The sequence below is a fragment of the Pyrgilauda ruficollis genome, unplaced genomic scaffold (genome assembly GCF_017590135.1).
Source record: "Pyrgilauda ruficollis isolate IOZ18807 unplaced genomic scaffold, ASM1759013v1 scaffold29, whole genome shotgun sequence".
Classification (NCBI taxonomy): Eukaryota; Metazoa; Chordata; class Aves; order Passeriformes; family Passeridae; genus Pyrgilauda; species Pyrgilauda ruficollis.
In genome coordinates, this window is record NW_024524266.1 from 9110842 (window position 1) to 9132079 (window position 21238).

At 36.0% G+C, this 21238-nt stretch overlaps 1 protein-coding gene across 2 annotated transcripts in view; it reads right to left on the bottom strand.

Moving 5' to 3' along the window:
* CTPS2 (CTP synthase 2) overlaps positions 1-21238 on the bottom strand; it is a 59612-nt gene that overhangs the window by 36763 nt on the left and 1611 nt on the right. For both annotated transcript variants that reach the window (XM_041472519.1, XM_041472520.1), the window contains exons 2-13: positions 20772-20977; positions 19267-19437; positions 18880-18980; positions 16970-17086; positions 16198-16281; positions 13584-13664; positions 12080-12231; positions 11696-11828; positions 9550-9638; positions 8659-8753; positions 7778-7840; positions 7110-7153 (exon numbers count right to left, since the gene is read on the bottom strand). In XM_041472519.1, coding sequence (XP_041328453.1) covers positions 7110-7153; positions 7778-7840; positions 8659-8753; positions 9550-9638; positions 11696-11828; positions 12080-12231; positions 13584-13664; positions 16198-16281; positions 16970-17086; positions 18880-18980; positions 19267-19437; positions 20772-20977 — 1336 coding nt within the window. The remainder of the gene's footprint in view (positions 1-7109; positions 7154-7777; positions 7841-8658; positions 8754-9549; positions 9639-11695; positions 11829-12079; positions 12232-13583; positions 13665-16197; positions 16282-16969; positions 17087-18879; positions 18981-19266; positions 19438-20771; positions 20978-21238) is intronic.

Here is a 21238-nt window from a genome sequence, read left to right on the forward strand (position 1 = left end):
CACATGCTAGTTTCATAATTAGGGTGGAGCATGGAAGCAACTATAAAGGTTGCCCCAATCTGAGACTCTCACTGCTGGATACATCTGAAAGCTGCGGGTTCTGAGAGAGGTAAGCATAACCTAAATATATTGGGTCTTTCAAACCCTTAAACTTAACTTAGATAATTTCCTTTCTTGGGAAAGTTGATCCATTTTGCAGGAAAAAAAAAAACCCAACTCTTTTCATCTAGGTTAAGTATTACTCATTAAATGGTTAATTAAACAATGAAGAAAGTGTCAGATATATTTCAAATTGTGACTGTTATTGTCTGTTTTGTTTGCAGTTATTCTTCAAGACAACATCTGAGAAACATGGAACATTTATTCAATGAAAACCTTCTGAAGTATTTTACCCAGTATGCTTTACAGGAGGGCAGCACCAATGCACTGTCCATTGGTGGGCTGAAGAATCTGCTTCAGAATCAATTTGCACAGTACCTGAAGGTAAGTTTCACTCTCACTGTATTCACTGTGCTTCCATGGAATGCACAAGAAAAAGGAAATACAGGCAACAATGTTCAGGGCAGATTACTGTGTCCAAATGGTTTCACTAAATCTGTAATTCTTAAATAAGGTTTGGCTTATAAAACTTCATTTACATTGATGAACAGTAGCTTTGAACAGATATTTGAGCACAGAGTTTATTACAAAGCCCTGTGAAACCAAATGCAAAACTATCTAAGAGCTGTTCTAAGCTATCAAGAGCTGTTTGGGTTTGGTTTTGTTTTGGTTTTTTTTTTATGCAAGCCATATTTTGCCTGAAATATTGAACCTGAATCTTACAAAATATTTTTCAATCTAAATAATTAATCTTGACTCTATAAAATATATAGAAAAGAATCCATAAGCCAAGTAAAATAGTAGAACACATTTAAAGCAAGAGACCTCAGCCAATTTCTATCTAGGCTAAATTACCACCATCACAAAATAAAAGAAGTTTTGCCATTCCAGAACAATGCCAAGTAAAGAAAAGAGATGCCACCAAGCTAGAGAGAGAAATACCAATTTCCTGTAGCTGGACAAAAACCTATGTTCTGATTTTATATATATTCTCTGCCAAATCTTCCCTGAATTGCATTAGGACTCAATTTAGATTCTTCTGCTAGACTAATCTTTAAATATTGTGTTTTGGATATCTCACAAAAGCTATTTTTGCTGAAGGTCTGAAATAAGTGGCACTCCCATTAAAAAATACAGTATTTTGAGAACTACATTAATCCAATTTAGTCATTTCAATTAACATGAAATGGCTTATTAACAACAGACTCCTCAAAAAACCCCACTAAAACACAAAGGATTTTTTTCTTTCCCTTAAAAGACAGCTTAGAAATTGATTGTCAAAAAATAACAGAAATGTGATGGCAAATTCAGAAATATAATGCTTTCTATAACACTGAAGACAATTCAGCATCATACACATTTTCCCAGATATGTGGAAATGGAACTGTTCAGAAAAAGCAATATTGATGTTTTCTGTCTGGACCTCAGACATTTTCAAGCAACAAGTCTGTTTCCAAATATTTATGGCACCATAATGAATCAATATCAAAACATAAGAGGTCATTACAAAACATGCAGAGATACATGGTATGAACAAAAGGAAACATTTTATGAATTTAAATTATAACTCCAAATTTAGTTTATATTATTTAATTAGCCTGACCACGGCTGTTATCAGAATATTTACTGCATCAGGATGCTACATGCACTCTTACCAGACACAACAAATAAAAGAAGCTAATAATCTAAACTAAATTTAATACATTAGCAAGATGTTTTTAACAGTGAATACAGTATTCCTACTAAAGAGGGGGAAAAGGGAGGGAAAGAGACCCTCGGATCCCAACCCAAAGCATAAGGAAAGTAGCAACTTTATTTCAAAATGTGCATGCACGGCCAATTTAGTATCTAATAAAGGAGTAGGTCATATGCATATTAATTTTTACTGGTGATTATGCACCTGCTGCAGCTATTTCACCTGCTCCATTTCCCAGATTCCAAATTTACCCAGAAGACTGAACTAACCCATCTGAGTAATACTTCACCTTTCTCAAATGTTTATACATCTTTGTTAACATTTTTGGCAGGCAAGAGCAGACACTGTCCTACTAGTTTAACCAGTCAAACCAGTAAATATAACACCACCAGTAACACCTTCAAGTAACACTGACTGTCATTGACTGCATCATTTCTTGGCAACATGCTTCATAGAAAAATGCTCATAGTGATCTAATTATTTCATTCTCTTTTTTTTTTTTTTTTAATTCTTGTCTTATAAAAACAGGATCAATTCTCACTTGATAACATAATTAAATCGTTGGACAAAAATAAGGATGGATCTGTCAGCTTTGATGAGTTTATGATGATTGTAAAAAAGATAACTAGTACAGGACAGTGAGGCATCTGCAAGAACAAGGATCACTGCTTTGAAGAAGAGCCTGGCATTTGTTTACATGACATGTACATCTAAACCCACAGATTTGTTACTATTTTAAAGCATATCGAATAAAGATTTAACAGAAAAGAAAGCATGTTTGTATTGTGCTTCATCCACAGTCACCAGCCACACATTCCAGCTAAAATGCCTTCCAACTTGCTCAGAACTGCTGTTTCTATTTCACGCTACATTTGAGGTGTTATTTAACAAATCCTGCTTTACCTGGGCTATTATTTGGACCTCTAGAGAAATTCAAATCACACAGCTTCTAAAACACAGAAAAAGAAAGGTGCAGCATTCCATTTGAGGAGTGTTTCCTAGAGTATACTATCCAATATTCCTCACGGTTCAGTTTCATAATTCACAAAATCACTTCATAAAACAAGCAGTTTTCAAAAATTAAGTCCTTCTTTTTAATAGCAATGTAACAATGCCAAGTGTGATAACTGCAACATTAGATGCTCATTTTAAATTATATTTACGTAAGCATGTACTTTTTTTGTTATGACTCTGTGAATGGCAACATGCAAGTTTATCTATAAACTGAGTGACTGTTGTTGCAGTTGAAGTTAATTAGTCTTACTTGATGCAGAATTAACCTTTTCATTGCGTGATTCCTGTAATAGATGCATTTTCATGGGCATTATTATTTATTTCAAGAAGAAATCAGTGAAAGAGAAATATGAAGAACAGCTGTTTTGAAGACAAGTAATCAGTGGATTAGGCACTAATCCTACTAGAGAACTTAGAATTTTGGACTGAATTTTAACACCAATATCATCCATTATATTGATAAATCACATAGATCTCTTAAGTTACTTAAGGACTTAAAGACTTGGCTTAATAGCAAAGCCTGTGAAGTGCATTCAAGATCCCATGCTACTGTGGCTCCTATCCCTGAATTTCCCCTCAGTGAAAAGAGGAATAAAGTACTCCACACCATTGATGCTTGAATAGAAGACTTAAAAAAATGATGTTTAAACATCATATGATTGTCCTATCATGCTCCCAGGCCATTCTTTCACAAAACCCCTTTAAGTTGTTGAAATGTGTTATTTCTTGGAAAAAAGAAAATCGTATGCATTACTTTTTTCCTGGTTTATGAAAATATTCTAAATTAACGATATGCTTTGATTTAAAAAGTAAATACACCACATGCACATTATGCTAACCAAGCTCCACTAGCAACTTTACACACACACCTAAGTACAATCACAGAATTTTAGGGCATGCTTTTTGCATGTGTGAGATATACATTCCTTGTCATCTCTTAGACAACCTTAGAAATTTTGGAATTCAATCAGGTTACTGACATCCTGAATAGGAAACATTGGCACTAGGAAATTAACATGTTTTAAGAGTGTCACCTACTGGCAAAATGTACTTCTGCACAATTTCTTGAGTATTTAGAAAATGCAGTTATTTTACCCAGTGCAGTAAGCTCAGGTTCATGATCCTATACAAGGTGTAATTGTTCATGAAGAACAATAATCACAATTAAAATTAGCTTTTGTAAATCAAAGTAAAAAAGTAAAATTATTTCCAGAAAGTTATTTTTCTTCCAGAACAGTATTAGATGCAGTTGCAATAAAACCAACAAAGAACATAATTAAAAGGATCATTAAAAATAAAAAAGCTAAGTTTAATAGTAAAGGAAGATGAGGGAAATGGAACAAAACAAATAACTCTTCATCCATCCAGTGAATCCAATTCACTAGCAGTTCAGACTATACAGTTTCCCTTTAAAGGAGTTGTTTTTGAAATTACCATTTGCATGAGAAAATTCATACCAGGCTCTATACTCAAGCAAATGCATTACCTTTCTGAACTGCCATCCTCCTGCAAAGAATACTAAAAATTTACCTATCATTATTTTTCAAAAAGGCTAGAAAGTAAAGCAGAAAGCTTAAAAATATATAATGGGAACATCACCTGCAAATTATCAGCCAAGAACTTGGGCTGTGCTCAGAGCTCATTTACTTCCCTCATTGCCCTACTGAGGAGGGCAATGCTCCAGCCTTGGGGAAGAGTGGCTGGAAAGCTGCCCTGGGCAAAAGAGCACTGAGGTGCTGGAGTATGTCCAGAAAATGGCAAGAGACCTGAAGAAGGGTCTGGAGCACAAGTCTGATGTGGAGCTGTTGCGGAGGCTGGGGCGTAGCCTGGAGAAAGAGCTCAGGGGTGACCCTATCAAACTCTACCACTGCCCAACAGCAGCAGATGGGCACCAGGAGATTCTCCCAGGCAGCCAGTGACAGGATGAGAGGAAAGGGCCTCAAGCTGTGCCATGGGAGGTTCAGGTTGGAAATCAGGACTAATTTCTTCTCTGAAAGGGTTGCTAAGCATTGGAATGGGCCACCCAGGGATGTGGTGAGGTCATCATCCCTGGAGATGTTAAAGACACAGATGTACGTGGTACTTAGGGCCATGGTCCAGTTGACAAGGTGGTATTTGGTTTAAGGTTGGACTTGATTTTGCAGGTCTTTTCCAACCTAAATGATTCTGTGATTCTGTGTAATGCTGAGTTACAGGACTACTTGATAATTGTAGTTTTTATTTGCAGCAAAAAGGTTAAAATTTCCATAGATGCAGTCAACAAAGAGAAACAAGAAAATATTTTCTATGTGCTTTAGATGAAACTATCAACTTTAGTAGTACAGTTCTGCGTACCTGAATGCTTAGCAAATTAAGAAGCAATGTAAGTAGCTGCATCTTTTAGGATGCCCCTCAGTTCCCCTGCCAAACTATGTGTCAAGTTCTGCCTCTTTTTTAAAAAGTAAAAGGAAATGTAACTACTGCCTCACCAGTACCTTTCTTCTCCCTCTTCTGTTTTCAAAGGAGGGGAAACCAAAAGAAAAGTACACTGCTTCAGTCCTAAGTTAGTGCACAGTGACATCACAAGATATTATCAGTGCTGATTACTCCAATTAACTTTCTTGGATAATGAAACATCTACATCAGTTGGACAGGTCAGTAATCTGCTTCTCTTCCAACTGTTTTTATTGATTATATAGAATATCTAAACAACTTTCAGCACAAGATGGACTCTGCTAAGGTGGATTATTTAGCAGCTGTAATTATTGATAGTGCAAATCTCCCACTTGGAATGATTTACATCTGTTTCTTGTCCAGAACTGAGGTGTCAAAGATCAGATTAAGATGCTGAAATATGACTGTCAATATCCAATTTCAGAACCTTAATGCAGCTCAGAAAAACAGAATATCCATTACACATACTGCAATGATAACACTTCCATCGTAAACAATGTATTAATCTTCTATGACACATTCACTCCATTATTTTCTGAACTTTATGTACACATAATTTTCTCTTTAACATATCTACCTTACTTACCCTTGAATGTAAACTGCAGATCACCCAGTTAATACCATTAAATAAAACTGATGCTCAAATTAAATAAATATCATTAAACAAAACTGACACTCAAAAAGCTCTAGAAATAAGGATGCCCCAGAATCAGTCTTCTGTACTCTACCTTCTTACAACCTAAAATTCTACAGTAAGCTTTCGACATCTTCCACATTTTACAACATATTGCTATTATGAAATTGACCCCTGCAGTGAAAAAGTACATTTTTGCACATAGTCAAGGAGAAAGGATGAGACCTGTAACTATGGCAAGGCCACAAATTTGATGCCAAAAGTTTACCTTCACTCACCTGAAGACTTCTCCAAATACCACCAAATTCTAGCAGCAAGTGTCACCTGAAACTCTGAAGGTCTTTAATTTACCTTCAGAAGTTCAGACTAGATCATCTTTCCTATGCAAACAAGCAACTTTGACAAACTGAGCAAATGCTTTAAAAACCCTCTGATTTGCACATTTCAGACTAAGCAGACATGAAAAACATATGTTTTACTTGCAAATCCCAACAAAATTCTTTTGAAGGAAATTCATACAGAAACAGTAGGTAACTGTGAGCAATCCACTTAATTTGTCACTAGAGTAAATGTTAACATCTCACACTAAGATATTGCTTTTTCTCATATTTACTTCTGTTCCTTTTCATGTTCTTAAAAACTCTACTTCCTTGATCACTTTTAAGTTTTACCACATTAATAATGTGGTGAAACCCACTCTAAAATCCTATCATCAGCATATGATGCAGACAGCCCTGCCATATCTGGGGCATTGACATTTTTGTCAAAAGGAGGACTGTAAGATGCATGGGGAGGATGGGTGTAGTGGTTTTTTATACTACATATATAGGAAATAGAAGAATTTTTCAACCCATTTTCATCTAATCCTTATCTTGTCATACAAATTTTTTTACAAATTTTGGTAATAGCTTGTGCTACATGTTTCAGCTCCCTTTTATATTTTATTCCCTAGTAAAGCCAACTTAATAATTATTGTCTACTCCCAGCATGAGTTTACACACAAGGAAACCATTAGAAAAACTACAAAAATAAAGCTAAGGCCATTCACAGAAGCAAATAGGCAATGGCAAGAGACTATCTAAAGAAAATACCTTTTAAAACAATACTGAGTAAGGACAGCAGATACCACCTCATGTCCTACCACACAGAAATATACATAGATTTTAACTAACACAGAGGTGTTAGTTAAAATCCCTTTTTAAGAAACACATGCAGGGAAAAAACAGTACTTACAACTGGGTTTTTTGTGTCTGGGTCAAATTCTGTAGAATTTGCATCTGAAACAGAAGTTCAAAGTAAACACAGTACATTTGCTCTACATGCACTACAAACTCATAACAGCTCTGTGGCATTTCAGGGCTTGTCTCTATTTATGTTACAATCTCATTAGTTGAAATGCATCCTGCACCACTTTTGATGCAATAACAGGAAGCATATGACCTCAGAGATGTAAGTTCCCTTTCCTGCTTTCCAAAACACTTTCCTCTCAGCTCTTAGTACTAGAAATTCATTGATAAGTTAAACCTCTTCATCCTACTACTGAATGGCTCTTGTTTGGTCACTCTGGCTAATGAAAGCAAGTAAGAACACCACTTCTCAGCTTTTACTTCTCACCACCAGCACACTTCAGAAAGAGACTGCAGAGGTGAACTCTAAAGCACACTTTCTTCTACACTCTTTAGATCAAAAAGCATGTTTCAAACAATCCACATAACAAAGATTCTTACTCCCTTGCACAGAGAGGTAGCACAGGGTACTTAGCTGAAAATCATCTTGCTGCAAGAGCTAAGTATCTAACAACCACAGGATCTGTAAACAGTTCTAATAATAGACATACATTTCATACAGAGAATAAAAACTCCTCTAAATAAATCATATTCACACCAGCCTACTGAGCTCACCTTCCCAATTCAAACAGTTTCTTGCAAATTCCACAACTGCTAACTGCATTCCCAGGCAAACTCCTAGAAGAGAAAACAAAAACTCCAGAATTTCCAGGCGAAAGAGTAGGACTGACTAAGTACTTGCTGCTCTGTCTTAAACTTGATTGCTTTGAAATCTTGGTATTCATTGCATATACACAGACTTACAAAATAAACCTAAACCAAAAGTGCCTGCTCAATGTAAAACTCACACTTCAAACTTGGCACATTATAAATACACGTGACACAATTATGTGCTTTAAGCCCTTTCAAAGATATTTTATTCCTCTCATCTCTTTTACCAACAATTACTGCAAAGACAAACAGAAGCTGAAAGCCTGGGTATATCCAGATTCAAACTTTGCTTTGGCAACTACTCAGACACTTAAAAGTAAGAAATGTGGAGAAGGAAACAAAGCCTCAGAGGCATTTACACAAACAGCACTTAGCTTATAGGCCAGATGACATCTTTGGACTTTACTGTAATAACATATACCAGTAAATAAAAAAAACATTTAATATAGCAAAGTGGTCCAAAGACATCTATGTTTTCTGCACACTGTTTAATAAAGAGAATTATAGTGATATAATCACAATGAGAAGCAAACTCCCTCCATTTTTGTACATGCAAATTAAACCTTTGCAGAAGGGATTGGGTTTGTTTTTTCCTTTCTCATATAGAAGATGTGGTACGAGACTATGCTCCTGGAGATTCTTTACATGGCAGATAGTCACATATCACACATACTTCCCTAAGACAGGATCCTTCTCTAACGTGGGAGTTTGTCTTTTTCTAATCAAATCAATTAGCTTGCTATACATCTCCTAAACACAGTCATTTCTCACTCTAATGATCTTACCAAGAAAAGGTTTTTTCTTTGTTCTTGCCCAGGAGATAGCTTGGAGTTTGCCTTCTGTTCCCCTAATTCCAAAACCTCCTGGGACCAGAATGCCACTGTAATGACAGCCATATATATAAAAGAATTAACATGTAGAATCAAGCCAGCAGAGCAATTCACACAACTTGAAGACTTTTGAAGTTATAACTAAGCAAGCACAATTCATGAAAGGCATGTTTCACATGACCATTCAGAATACAAAGACATTAAAATTGGAAATTTGTTTCATCTACCTACCCCAATTCTCATCTGACCAATATCACACTTCACAGTGAAATTCCCACTGCTTCAATAAATATTGCTCAAATAAACTAGCTACATATATCCTACTTAAAATCCTAACACCCAAAGTTTAGATCTTCTAATACCAAAAAAAACTAAATGCATCTGGACAGGAAACAACATCACTTGAAAAATGCAAATTGAAATCCTAGCAATGATTCTTAACAAAGGCATTTGCAGTGTGCATTTACAAGCACCTTTCACTATGCTGCATGTTGACAACAAAAAACCTTTGACAACTGATCTGCACTGTAAAGAAAGGATATCCAAAAAAGCAAAACAACAACAAAAAAAGCAAAACCCTAAACCAACAACCAAAAAAACTGCAATTTGTTTAAAGAGATGAAGCAGACTTTGAGGATATATGTTGATACTTCAATTTGCTGAAGCTTTTCACCACCCATTCAATTTATCCTTATGCATAAGTAACAAAAGTCTGGATGCACTGAGAAATTATTTGATTTATTCATTCATTTGTTCATTTCATATTGATTTATTCATTCAGTTTTCATCACATGAAATAAATATCATGGTCTGCATTTGGGAAACAGAATGCCCAATGTCACTTACTCTGCTTTGCACAGTTTCTGCCACGCCTGGTGATATTTCACTGAGTTCTCTGCTTCTGTAGAACGTTCAAGTTCTGTGGAATCTATGTACTAATAAAGAAAAACATGCAATGAAATGGTCCTGTCTTCCACAGAAGGAGCAGCAGACAGTATATGATCAAGCACTAAGAGAAATTATTAAGAGTTTCAAGTGAATTTGCCAATAAACCTGTAACAACTTCACTGAAGACCCAGTATTTGCTTTCAAGACCGAGTGTTTGCTGTAAGTGCAGCAATCTGTGCCCTTTTCTTTGCACACAGCTCAGGAGCTGTGTCTGCCTATAGCCCTGTTTGGCACCCTCCAGGTAAGCAGATAAACTAGAATGCTTTGTAACTCTGAACCCAGGTTACCTTCCTAGGGCAACCAGGGCCAAACAAGGACTGGTGCTGACCTTATCCAGCCATCCCAATGGGATGTGGCCAGGATGTTTACTTTCCTGGCTTTTGGGTGCCACAGCTTGTCCAATCTTATTATAAGACTGGAAAAATCTGCATTGTCTGTCAGAAAGGTGTTCCTGGGGACTCTTGAGTAGAAAGGAAGAAAGAATCATTATCTATGCCCTACTGGAAATACTGCATTAGAATCTCTAGTGTCATTAAAAAGCACAGATCATGATGCACCACTAGAGTGAAGTGAGGGGACAATAGGGACACAAAAGATCAGAGTTTGGTTCTGGGTTTTGTCAGTCTTTTTCTCAGATTAACATAATTAACCACATTCTGATGTAGAGTCCAGCCTCCATAAAAATGAGATCATCTGAAATGGCAGAACTCACCTGTGTGCAGAGAAAGGCAACTGACAAGGAGATTGCCGAAAGTTCCCCAGACAAGACTGCTTTCTAGCAAATATTTTCTACTTTTTCCACATTCCAGAAGGCATCAAAAATACAACAGAAAAATAACTACTTTTACATGTTGCTATCCTATACTAGAAGAATATTACACAACCAAAAAGACACTATGATACTGTGAGGTTGGAAAGAGAAACTAATGACAGTTGGAGTTAACTGTATTTTCTTTGCCAAACGTATTAAGAAGGAACATGTATCAGTTAAAGAAGCATCAACATTTCATCATTCAGATTAAGCAGTTCCTTCAGAGCATGGGATTATACTGACAGCCTTTGGGCATAAACACTGGAAGGAGGTTTGGACGTGCAGTTAAGTACAGTGGGAGCTGTGTCTGTTAACATTTCAGCACTGCACTGGAGCTCAGCAACCATTAGTTTTCATGCTTGTTACTGCAGAAGTCCCACCAAATTTAAGACCAGCTGCACATGAAGATTGCTGTGCATTTGTAGACAGGGCACCTTTCACCTTTTTTTCTAAAAGCAAAGCTATTTTTCATATCATAAAAATTTCCCACTCTGCAGCTGTCAGTACGAAACACTACATGACACAATCACGTAGGTCAGAAAAGACATTGGGAAGTCTCAAGCCTCACTCCCTGCTCAAAGCAAGTCAAATTAGAGCAGGCTGCTTAGGATCATTTCCAGTCAGGATCTGAAAATCTCCAGGGATCAATTCTGGCTGTTCCCACTTTCTTGTTTCTTCATGCACACAGAAACAACTTTTTTAGAGTGTTAGCTAATACTCTTCCCAGGGTGCAAGAAAAGGCTGACCATCTGCCATTTCCCCAAATCCTAATTTTTGACTTTTCTTTTTTTTTTTTTTTTTAAGACTGGCACATTTGCCCTTTTCTAGTCATAAAATAATTAGGTTGGAAAGGATGTATAAGATCACTGAATCCAACTGTCAACTGAGGACTGCCAAGTTCACCATAAAACTATGTGTCATGAAAACAAGTGAAATCTAACTATGATAGTAAATATAAATTTGCAGATAGTCTGCTTTTTCATCAGATCCAGTTTTGAGTAACTTCAATGCTCCTTTCAGGTAAGTTTAGTTCCAAATAAAATAATCAAATCTGTAAACATTTCTTTTAAAAAATGAGATGCTTGGCCAGTCTGCATTTATCTGCATGATTCAATTTCTAGTTTTCACATGAATTAAAACTGCCACACATAATGGGAACTAGTAGGTTACCACAGAATGATACAACAGTAGAATCAAAGTATTCCTGAAAGCAAAAGCCAGAAATATGCTCACCATTAAATCCAGTTTGTAATTAATTGCCAGTGCAGAGTGTTCCAGAGCTTTGAAAACAGATGCATAGCAGTCACTTAGCTTGGTGTACTTGCCCACGAGAGCTATGGAACACACCTTCAGCAACCTTTCATATCTGACAAAAACAAGTTCCTCAGTTACTACACCAAATTTCACCAAAAAAACCCCCATTTTAACCGTGTTTGCTTTTTCTTTAACTCCAAAAAACATCTGCTAAAATTTCCAAACTGCAAATGGTTTTAAACCCAGACCATTCCCAGGTGTCTATCAGCACTAACCCAATCAGTCCAGTTTGGTCACTTCATAGCAGCTAAAACCAACCCTGAATTACAGCACTTCTAGAGAAAGCAGCAGGATGTAGAATACCTGCAAGCCATTTTCTTCCACTTCATTAGAAGGTCACTTGGCTGGTCATCAATAGGTAAATTTAGCCTCTGTTTAAAATACTTAATGATGCCTTGCTCCTCCAATAGGATTGGTACTCGGTAAGTAGAAGAAACATCATGAATAAATATCACCTAACAAAAAAAGGCAGAATATTAAAAACTTATGTAAATTTTTCATAGGAAACATTAATTCTGCTTTTGGATACTACATTCATTTTTTATTCTACACACATTCTGGTTTTTAAATACCTTCATTTTGAATGAGCAGGACAGCACAGCTAATATTTAAGGTTACATTAAAACTACAAGAAAAAAGTTACTCAAAAAGTAAAAATATGTTTTACATCTCCTTCACACCATCATACAGGCTTGTCAAGCCTATCAATGCATCAGTTTTAATACAAACATCTGGCCCCACAAGCACTCATGCTTGCTAGCAGTTCCTTCCTCCCCTCTCACAAGCTTGAGGAGTATTAAGCATGGAAGCAAGAAAACAAATTAAACCTAACAAAACAGACCAAATTTGTTTGTGACAAAGTCTCCTAAAAGTATTTTGTTAGTTAACCAGGCTATGTGATTACTGAGTACAGTCCATTTAAGGACCTTTTTGTTCAGAACACATTTATAAACTGCATCCAAGCTGCCAGCAATTAAGGTGATTGTGCTTGGTTTACCTGAGATCACAGAGCTCAGAATCCTGAGCACAAATGTTCTCAAGACATGAAGAGTAAAGGATACTCTCTTTGTTCCCCTCGAGCTGCTTCTGCTCATCACAAACTCTGTACCTGTGTGTGCTGCCCCGTGCCTCTCTATGTGCCCGCTCAGTCTGAATCTGTTGTACCTTCAGCATTATCCATTACATTGAAAAGTAAAATGCTCTCACTTGCAAAAATATTTAAATAGCAGTCAATTAATCAAAAAATATTTGAACAGCAATTAATTGCAAACTATTAGGGGAAAAACCACACATGAATTATAGGAGAATATATAGCTACACAATAGATGCATGCTTAAGGGCATAAATAGCCTATTACATATAACCACAGTAAGAGTGTTCATGTGGCTGTGACCATCTGTGGACATAAGCAAATCACCTAGCTTTAACCATACTTTGTTCATCCATTATTATAATCACCTGAGAAGATTTATGGGCAATAAATACATAATAATAAATAACGAATAAAACCAGCCATAGTTGTGAAAACTGTACAGTTTCATGCTATGCATAATAACTAACCATGCACTCAAAATCTATTTTATTAGCTTTTACACAACATGCATTTAAATTATTAATGACTGTTTGACATAAAACTTAACACATCTTGATATTTTGAAAATGCTATACATCCATAATAGCATAATATCATTATAGCAAGATAAAAATTATAAAAACAATCACATATGAATGGAGTAGCCAGAAGCTGAAAACAGAAATACACAGAAATATTTGTATACTTTCCCACATGTAATATTGAAGTACAGACCTGCTCAGGCTCCACATGACAAAACATGGAAATCTTCTCCTTCACGGCCATCTCTATAGGTTTTGCACTTCTGCAGACTATCTGTCATCAGGGAAGGAAAAACTTCAAATATTTACTAGGCAAACCAACAGAAGATTCTCAATATTTCATAGTGAAATTCATCTCTTCTGGAAGCAGAGCACAAACAAATGTGCCTTTTTTTACTCTTTCCCCCCTTTTGGAGTTCTACAATATATCAGAGCTCACAAATACCTACTAGCAAGGCAGAAGCAAATCCATCATCTGCCCATACTGACCAATTTTCATTCATCTTTCATTGGCATTCTCTGTAATATTCCTTCCTCATGTTCTTCTTTCTTGCAGCTACTACTGTAATATTCTTTGCCTCAAGTCTAGCAGCTCTATAAGTATGAATATGATGAACTAAAAGAAATATTGTAATCAATAAGATCAGATTTAAATTTAGAAAAATAATACTTAGCTTACATGAATGAGTATTTCAGTATTTCAGCATCTTCTTAATTTAGACATCATGACAAAAATGAGGCCAAACAAGAGAAAACTAATTCACAATTCTATGGAGTTTTTACTGGTGCTAGTATTTTGCTGATACATTTAAACCCCAGTAATTTTAGAAAATATTGATAATTTTTAACCAATTAAGAAAATAATTATGTGCTTTGGTGTTTGTTGGAAGGGGTCTTTTAGTGTAATATGTAATTCCAGGCAACTACACCAAAACGCAGAACTGCTCTAGTAAAGTGCCTACTGATTACTCAGTCTACTCCCCTAAGTTATTTTGAAACCTTAAAGTATAACAAAAGGTAGGATGATCCTGTTACGAGACTAGTTCGTTACTTTTCCCATCTTTCTAGCAAATGCAACTACGTAATTCATCAAGCCCTTTTGCTCAGAAACTTGTAGCTGCTCTTTGATCACACTGCTAATGCAGCTTAGCTACACTGATACTGATGGAGTCTAATTAACTTACCCTAACCTTAGAAGTAATTCTAGAAACAGGGAAAAAAATTACCAAGTATAAGGAAAAGTTAGTGCGCTTTTAAATCAAAATGTAATTAGGAAAGAGTTTGTACACTCTATTCACTTAAGCACAATTCATATGTAAAATTTGGTACAGTTTGAAGCTGAAGGTATAATTCATAAACCTTGATAGTATGAGCACATGAGTAAATCCATTTTGAAATCCATCATCCATCTTGTGGAGACAAATTTAAAGTTAATGCACACACAGAAATCAAAAACATCAGAACCAGCACGAAAATAACACAACCACAATAAAAATGGGAGAGACGCAGCACAAAGGAGCATAACACACAGAAGATGAGGAACAATTGAATCCAACAGGGCAGCTCTGCCAAGTGCATACCCGGAGTGCTGCATCAGAGTGCAGGGTCTCTGCAGCCCCAGCACAGTGTCCATCTGGCACTCAGAACACCCTGGGGAGAGCAGAGAGGCTCGGGCACACAGAGCTGAGCAGCCACCCCAGGGATGCCCGGGAGCAGGCAGGGAGGCAGCAGGGATTCAGAACAGGATGGAACAGGCTCAGCTGTAGCAGCTGCCCCACGTGCTGCCTGGCCAAGACAGCAACCATTTAAATATTGTCCTGAAGCAGCACTCAAGGAACTTTATAAGGGTGCCAAGAGGCTGTACCTCGAGTGAGATCTGTCCCTGCTTCAGGTGTCAACAGCAGCAGTCAAAAAATAAAAATGATATTGCGCTCCTGGCAGTCCCAGAACTGCCCCAGGCAAGAAACCAAGATGCAAGACTGTCACCATGTTTGTCTATTCTCCTTTTACTACACACACCCACTCAACAGGCTTTTTAAAGAAAATTGGTTTTTTGGAGGGGAGGGAGAAGCCAGGCCCTAGCCTTAGAGGCCTTCAAAAAGAACAGGCAAACTTGCCTATGCAATCAGCACTTCAAGAGCGATTTTGGAGATTAGTCCCTGAAACTTGGAACAGAGTACAGCATTACATTAATAAAAGTCTTTCCTTCCACAAGCTGGTTACGACTATCATGTCACAGCCACTTGACCCCAAACACATCTTTCACCTACCCTATTTCCAAATCCATTGGTTTTGTAGTTAAAAACACATTCATTCATAAATGTAAAGAGCTTTAAAAAAAAAGACCAAGACCCAGAAAGAAGCACAACACAAAATTTAGTTGTATCTTAAGACTATCTTAAGAATAATTTTTCTTTTTTTTGAGGATATACACATTGCTTCTTCTGAATAATGTAAAAAAAAATCTGAATGTTACAAGACAGAAACATTCTAGGTCTTTTTACAAAGTCAATTGAGATTTAAATTATTTTTAGCAGTGAAGAATTATTTTTGTAAAAAGAGATGCCTTTAGAAGAACTTAGCTACAGTCCCAAGATATTGCAAGAAATTAGTTTAATTAAGTTAGCTTAGAATGATTTTGACTAATTTGATTTCCTGTGGCTTTAAAGGAGCTATGCAGCACATATTTTGCATTTCTTCTAAAATTCTCATCTCTCCTGAGAGACTATGGCTTATTCTTTGAACACTAGTTATGCAAGGATATTTCTAGATGACCTATAAATAAAAATCTGTATTTATTGACTCACCAAATCTGGAGACAAGCCTAGACCCCTCAGGGCTCGAACACTGTTCTGTGTTGGTTTTGTCTTCTGTTCACCAGTAGCATTAGGCTGAAAAGGCACATTTTGAAAGCTCAAATAGCAACTAACTTCTGCTAACAAAGCAGTTACAGATTAAAAGCAAAATTCATTGCAGGTAATAATATTTGCAGGAAATAAACACATCCAAAGAGAGCCATAATATGCCAGAAACAAAATGACACTACTGTTATTACTTGTATATTAAATACTGTGACAAAACCACAGGGTTCCAATTCAGGTCAAGTTATTTTGTTGTTTTTGTTTTCAGAGAAAAATTTCCATATAATTGGCTTGGGCAGAAGAAGAAGAATATTCCAAAAGTTGGATTTGGCTAAAAAATGGAGAATGTCCAACATAGCACAAAGCCTCCAGTTACTGTTTTTGAAATATTCAGATGTAATAAATAATTCTGTTCTGAAATACATAGAATTAATCCTACCAATTGCTGTTCAATCCTCTAATCCACAGCTGTAGTTGGTAATTATCTTTTTGTCTGTAGAAGATGAAATCTATCATCATTACAAACCTTTGCTTACCAAAATACTCCCAGTGAGTAGTGAAGCAAAATATAGAGTCCAAATGAAAAAATACTTTCAGTCCTGTACAATGAGTTACAGTGGTCTTGACTTGACTCCAGTATAAAAGGGTTAATGAGAAAAATAAACAAATATAAAGCAAATATAGAACAAAATTTATATTATTAATTCTAATAACTTACCTGGGGTACTAGGCTAACATGGATATTACAGAAGTTCTCTCTTTTTGCTTTGAACTGAAACTGTCTAAATGCTTCAACAAATGGCATTCCTTCAATATCTCCAATGGTTCCACCCAGCTGAAAAGGAAATGGGTATGTCAGAGTAGCAGAAAGCAAAAACAAAAGAAAAAGAAAAAAGTCTCATATATTTCAAGATGTTTTCGGAACCTGTTATCTGAAAAAAACCCTGACAATTGAAACTTGCAAAGACACTCTACAAAGTGCTTTCACCTACTCTGAACATTTTGTTTCTTGTGGAAAACATTAAACAATTTTCCAGTTTTGTTATGTTCACTTTCCATCAAATACATGAGCTTCCCAGGGGAAGATGTGTGGTGCTGCTCAATAATACATACTTCACACTGCCTTCAAAGTGGTGAACCAGTAACCAATAGTTAAGCTGATGTGAAGATTTTCATATAGGAAAACTTTATTTCCTGTCAGATTAAAAAATATTTGTGATTAACTAGAGACAGACATTTCTCAGTATTATCACGGCTTTCCAACATCAATAATTTTTTATTACCAAACCAAAATCCAAGACTAAATCCATGATGAAATTTATTTATAAAGACAGAAATCAGATGCCTTTCAAGGACATGGCGAGCTATAGTAGAGTAAGCACTGAATAAAGCAGCTTTGCACAAAAGAATGATGAAATAGTTGTATTTCATAATGATGTTTTTGTGCCACCAAGTGGTTTTCGATAGAATTACATATTTCTGTTCATCCAGCACCAGAAAAATTGACAACTACATTTGTATATCACACACATTTAGTCTAAGTCCTTCAGGATTTTACAACTGAAAAATATTACAATTATTTTTAGAGTAATAAAGAAAAATAATTTTATCAGGCTAGAGGTATAAATGTAACAAAAACAAACAAAAAAACCCCAAACCAAAACACAAAAAACCTGAAAAAACTGTAGTTAAATTTAAACTGACATGACCATCACTTATTAATGTTTTTGTGCTACTTTTGTATTTACTTTTTCATATTTGTTTTAAATTAAATATTTGACTCCCACGGTGAATATCATAAAATTATCTGTAGGTATACTGGTAAGTGTATCACAATCAAGGCAGATTCTTCTGCATAAGAAACACAGTAATTCTGCTGTTAGGTCACAAAGTTTATGGTACTACTGTCTGCAGTGGTCACTTCTGGCATTAAATCTGTGACAGCTTCTGTCAAATTCTCAACTATAATCATTCTTCATTATTTTCTGCTGTAATAGTACTACTAGCAATTACTGGCTTTCATCCAGCTGTCTCAGTACCCTACTAAGGGTGGGTCAAACTCCTTGGTTCCATTGTGCAGAACATCAGCAGGCTAAGTAATTAACAAAGTTGCCATCAAAGATCTTAAAGATAACATGAGAAAGTGGGAAACTAACTTACACATTGTTTAAATATATTCCTTTAAGTATGACCACAAGCAACAAGATGAGCGTTTGAAGTTCTATGGAAGCTAGAATGTTAAAGGCTCACCTACGGACCACAGGAGATTTCAGGTATTACACAACTTTTCTCAATGCTATTAACAGTATAAAGCTTCAGTCATACATCTGGATCTTGGCATAGACAGTTCACATTACAGTAACTGCTTTAATTCTCTAAGTTAATGAACTCTTAAGAAGCTCAATTTCAGCTGTATTCTAGAGTGGATTTAGTCAAGTAAATGGAAGCTGTAGAGATAAGACCATGCCTATCCCTTTTAAGAACAAACCAAAGAACATAAAATGTGTTTTTGAATTTCTGCTCTCCATAAAACTTCAGTCTGACCTCTTTACAGTAAGGAGCAAAGAGAAAGCAAACAAGCTCATTGTGGTCACTGTAGATATACAACTTAAAAGGTTCTATACTTGCCTCAATTACACAGATTTGTGGCTCTTTTTTGTCATCATCCACAGGAACTTTTGCCTGATTCATTACCCATTCCTGAACTGCATCAGTAATGTGTGGAACAACTAGAAAACAAAACCAAAGAAGGCAAGCACAGCTTACTTTAGGTCCATGTACTAATTTTTGCATGCAAAAGGGGTAAAGTGAACAGAAAGCCAAGAAGAAACTACCAGGTCTTTTCTCTAGTTCTCCTTTCCTTGAGCCCAGAAGCCAAACATTTCAGGAATATGCCCATGTCTTTTGGAAGGGAGAAAGGAGTAAGGTGGTGGAGCAAGAAGCAGCGTGTTCTAGCTGATCCCTTCTTTTGTGAAGACTGAATGGACTACTATCCCACAAAATTAAAATTATTACCTTGAACGGTTTTTCCCAGATAATCACCATGTCTTTCTTTATTAATGACATGCTGATATATCTTTCCAGTGGTAATATTGTTATCTTTATAGAGACTGATGTCCAAAAATCTCTCATAATTTCCCAAATCTAAGTCAACTTCTCCACCATCATTTAATACAAAAACTTCACCTGAAAAAAGAAAGCGAAAACAGACAGAAAAACAATAAAACAATCAGAAATTATTAAACACACGGCAAGAACACCACAGACATCTTAAAATAGAAGAAAAATATTTTAAATTCTATATGACAACAAGGTATCAATAAAGCCCATACCGCAACCCAACCTGCACTGTCAGTCTGTATGACTTAATATCCAAGTCAGTTTTACATCCCTGAGACACATAGTTTTGCAAATAAAATGTAAGTTACATTGACAAAATATTTAAGCAACATAAATATATAACCAGCATTTCAACCGCAGAATAATCCTTCACTGGAAGAAAACAACCTCTAGGAATCATAAATCAGCAGCAAATAAAATATTAATTTACTTGCAGGAGAGAAAAACTACGCTTCTATAACCATGAATGATTATACATATTCAAAGTGTTTCATTATAAATTCTTGTGGACTGGATCTATTTTAAAGATTGAGACTTCGATCAGGAGTAATGTTACGATGAAGAAAAATGCTTCTTCAAACGTGACCCAGCGTCTTTGGTTCGCCATGTCCACAGCAAGGGTTATTTCTGACCCAGAAAAATCCACTTAAAATACCCTTCAGGTTCACACTTTTCTCAGTCCTCTAAAGAGTCTTTAAATTCTGAATCTAGTCAACTTCTGACAGAACTCAAGTTACTAGATCTTGAGATAAGGCTGGAATGCTCTTCAGAAAAACTGTAAATATTTTGCCATGGCCCAATAAACCAATGGCAAAACAAGTTACATGACTAATGCAAAAAAAAAAATGTGGACTACAGAAATGTATATTCCACCAAAGTTCAACACTCCACTTCAATGAACTTAGGTTCTCAAAGCTTCACTAATGTTTTTGACTAATGTCTAATGATTTTTTTTCACTAAAACAACAGCTTAAGCTAACTCTCATAAAGGCACTTACATCAGAAGGCACTGATACCCAGAGAACAGCATTCTCAAGTAACTCTGAAGGATTTAAAGTCACAAGTAAGTTTCATAGCACTATTTAAAAGGGGTTTTTAATCAAGTTGAACTGCAGATAGCATTAATTAAACAATTCTTACAGCTAGGAAATTTTCCCAGTAAAGTGGTATTTTAGAGAAAGGAAGCATCTGCTCATAACAGTATCTTCAAAAACACAGGCTTCTGTTTCTTAACTTAGAGCAGTTAGTGTCCTTGAGAACACAGAGTAAGCAATAAACTTTCAAAATAACGATAAAACAACTTGTAAACACCATACTATTGTTTTTTAAAAAATAAAACCAGAACACGTCATTGTAAATACAAATGTTTATGTGAAAGAGAATAGCATTTATCTTCATACCATGTTCATATGGTGAAAAGGTTCCAGCATCTATGTTTATGTAAGGATCAATTTTGATTGCAGTGACACGTAGACCACATGATTTCAGAATGGTGCCAATGCTGCTTGCAATGATCCCTTTGCCAATGCCTGAGATGACACCACCAGTTACCAGGATGTACTTCATTGGAAAATCAGCACACATGCACAGACCTTGAGCTGGAAATCTAAAACAACAAAGATGTACATCTGATGAACGTACATTCATGTCTAGGAAGATCACAGACTCAATCTGCAAAGATCTAAACTGAAATGACCTTCAGCAACATAGAATAAAAATGACCATTCTGGAATCTGGAAGCAGGATTCACCTCTCCCAGGTTATACACCAATATGTAAGATAAACACCTGTCTTGTCCCTATCCTAGGTCCTTATGAGGCTGATTGACACACAGAGCCAAAGTATGAATTTACATTTCTAGACAGAA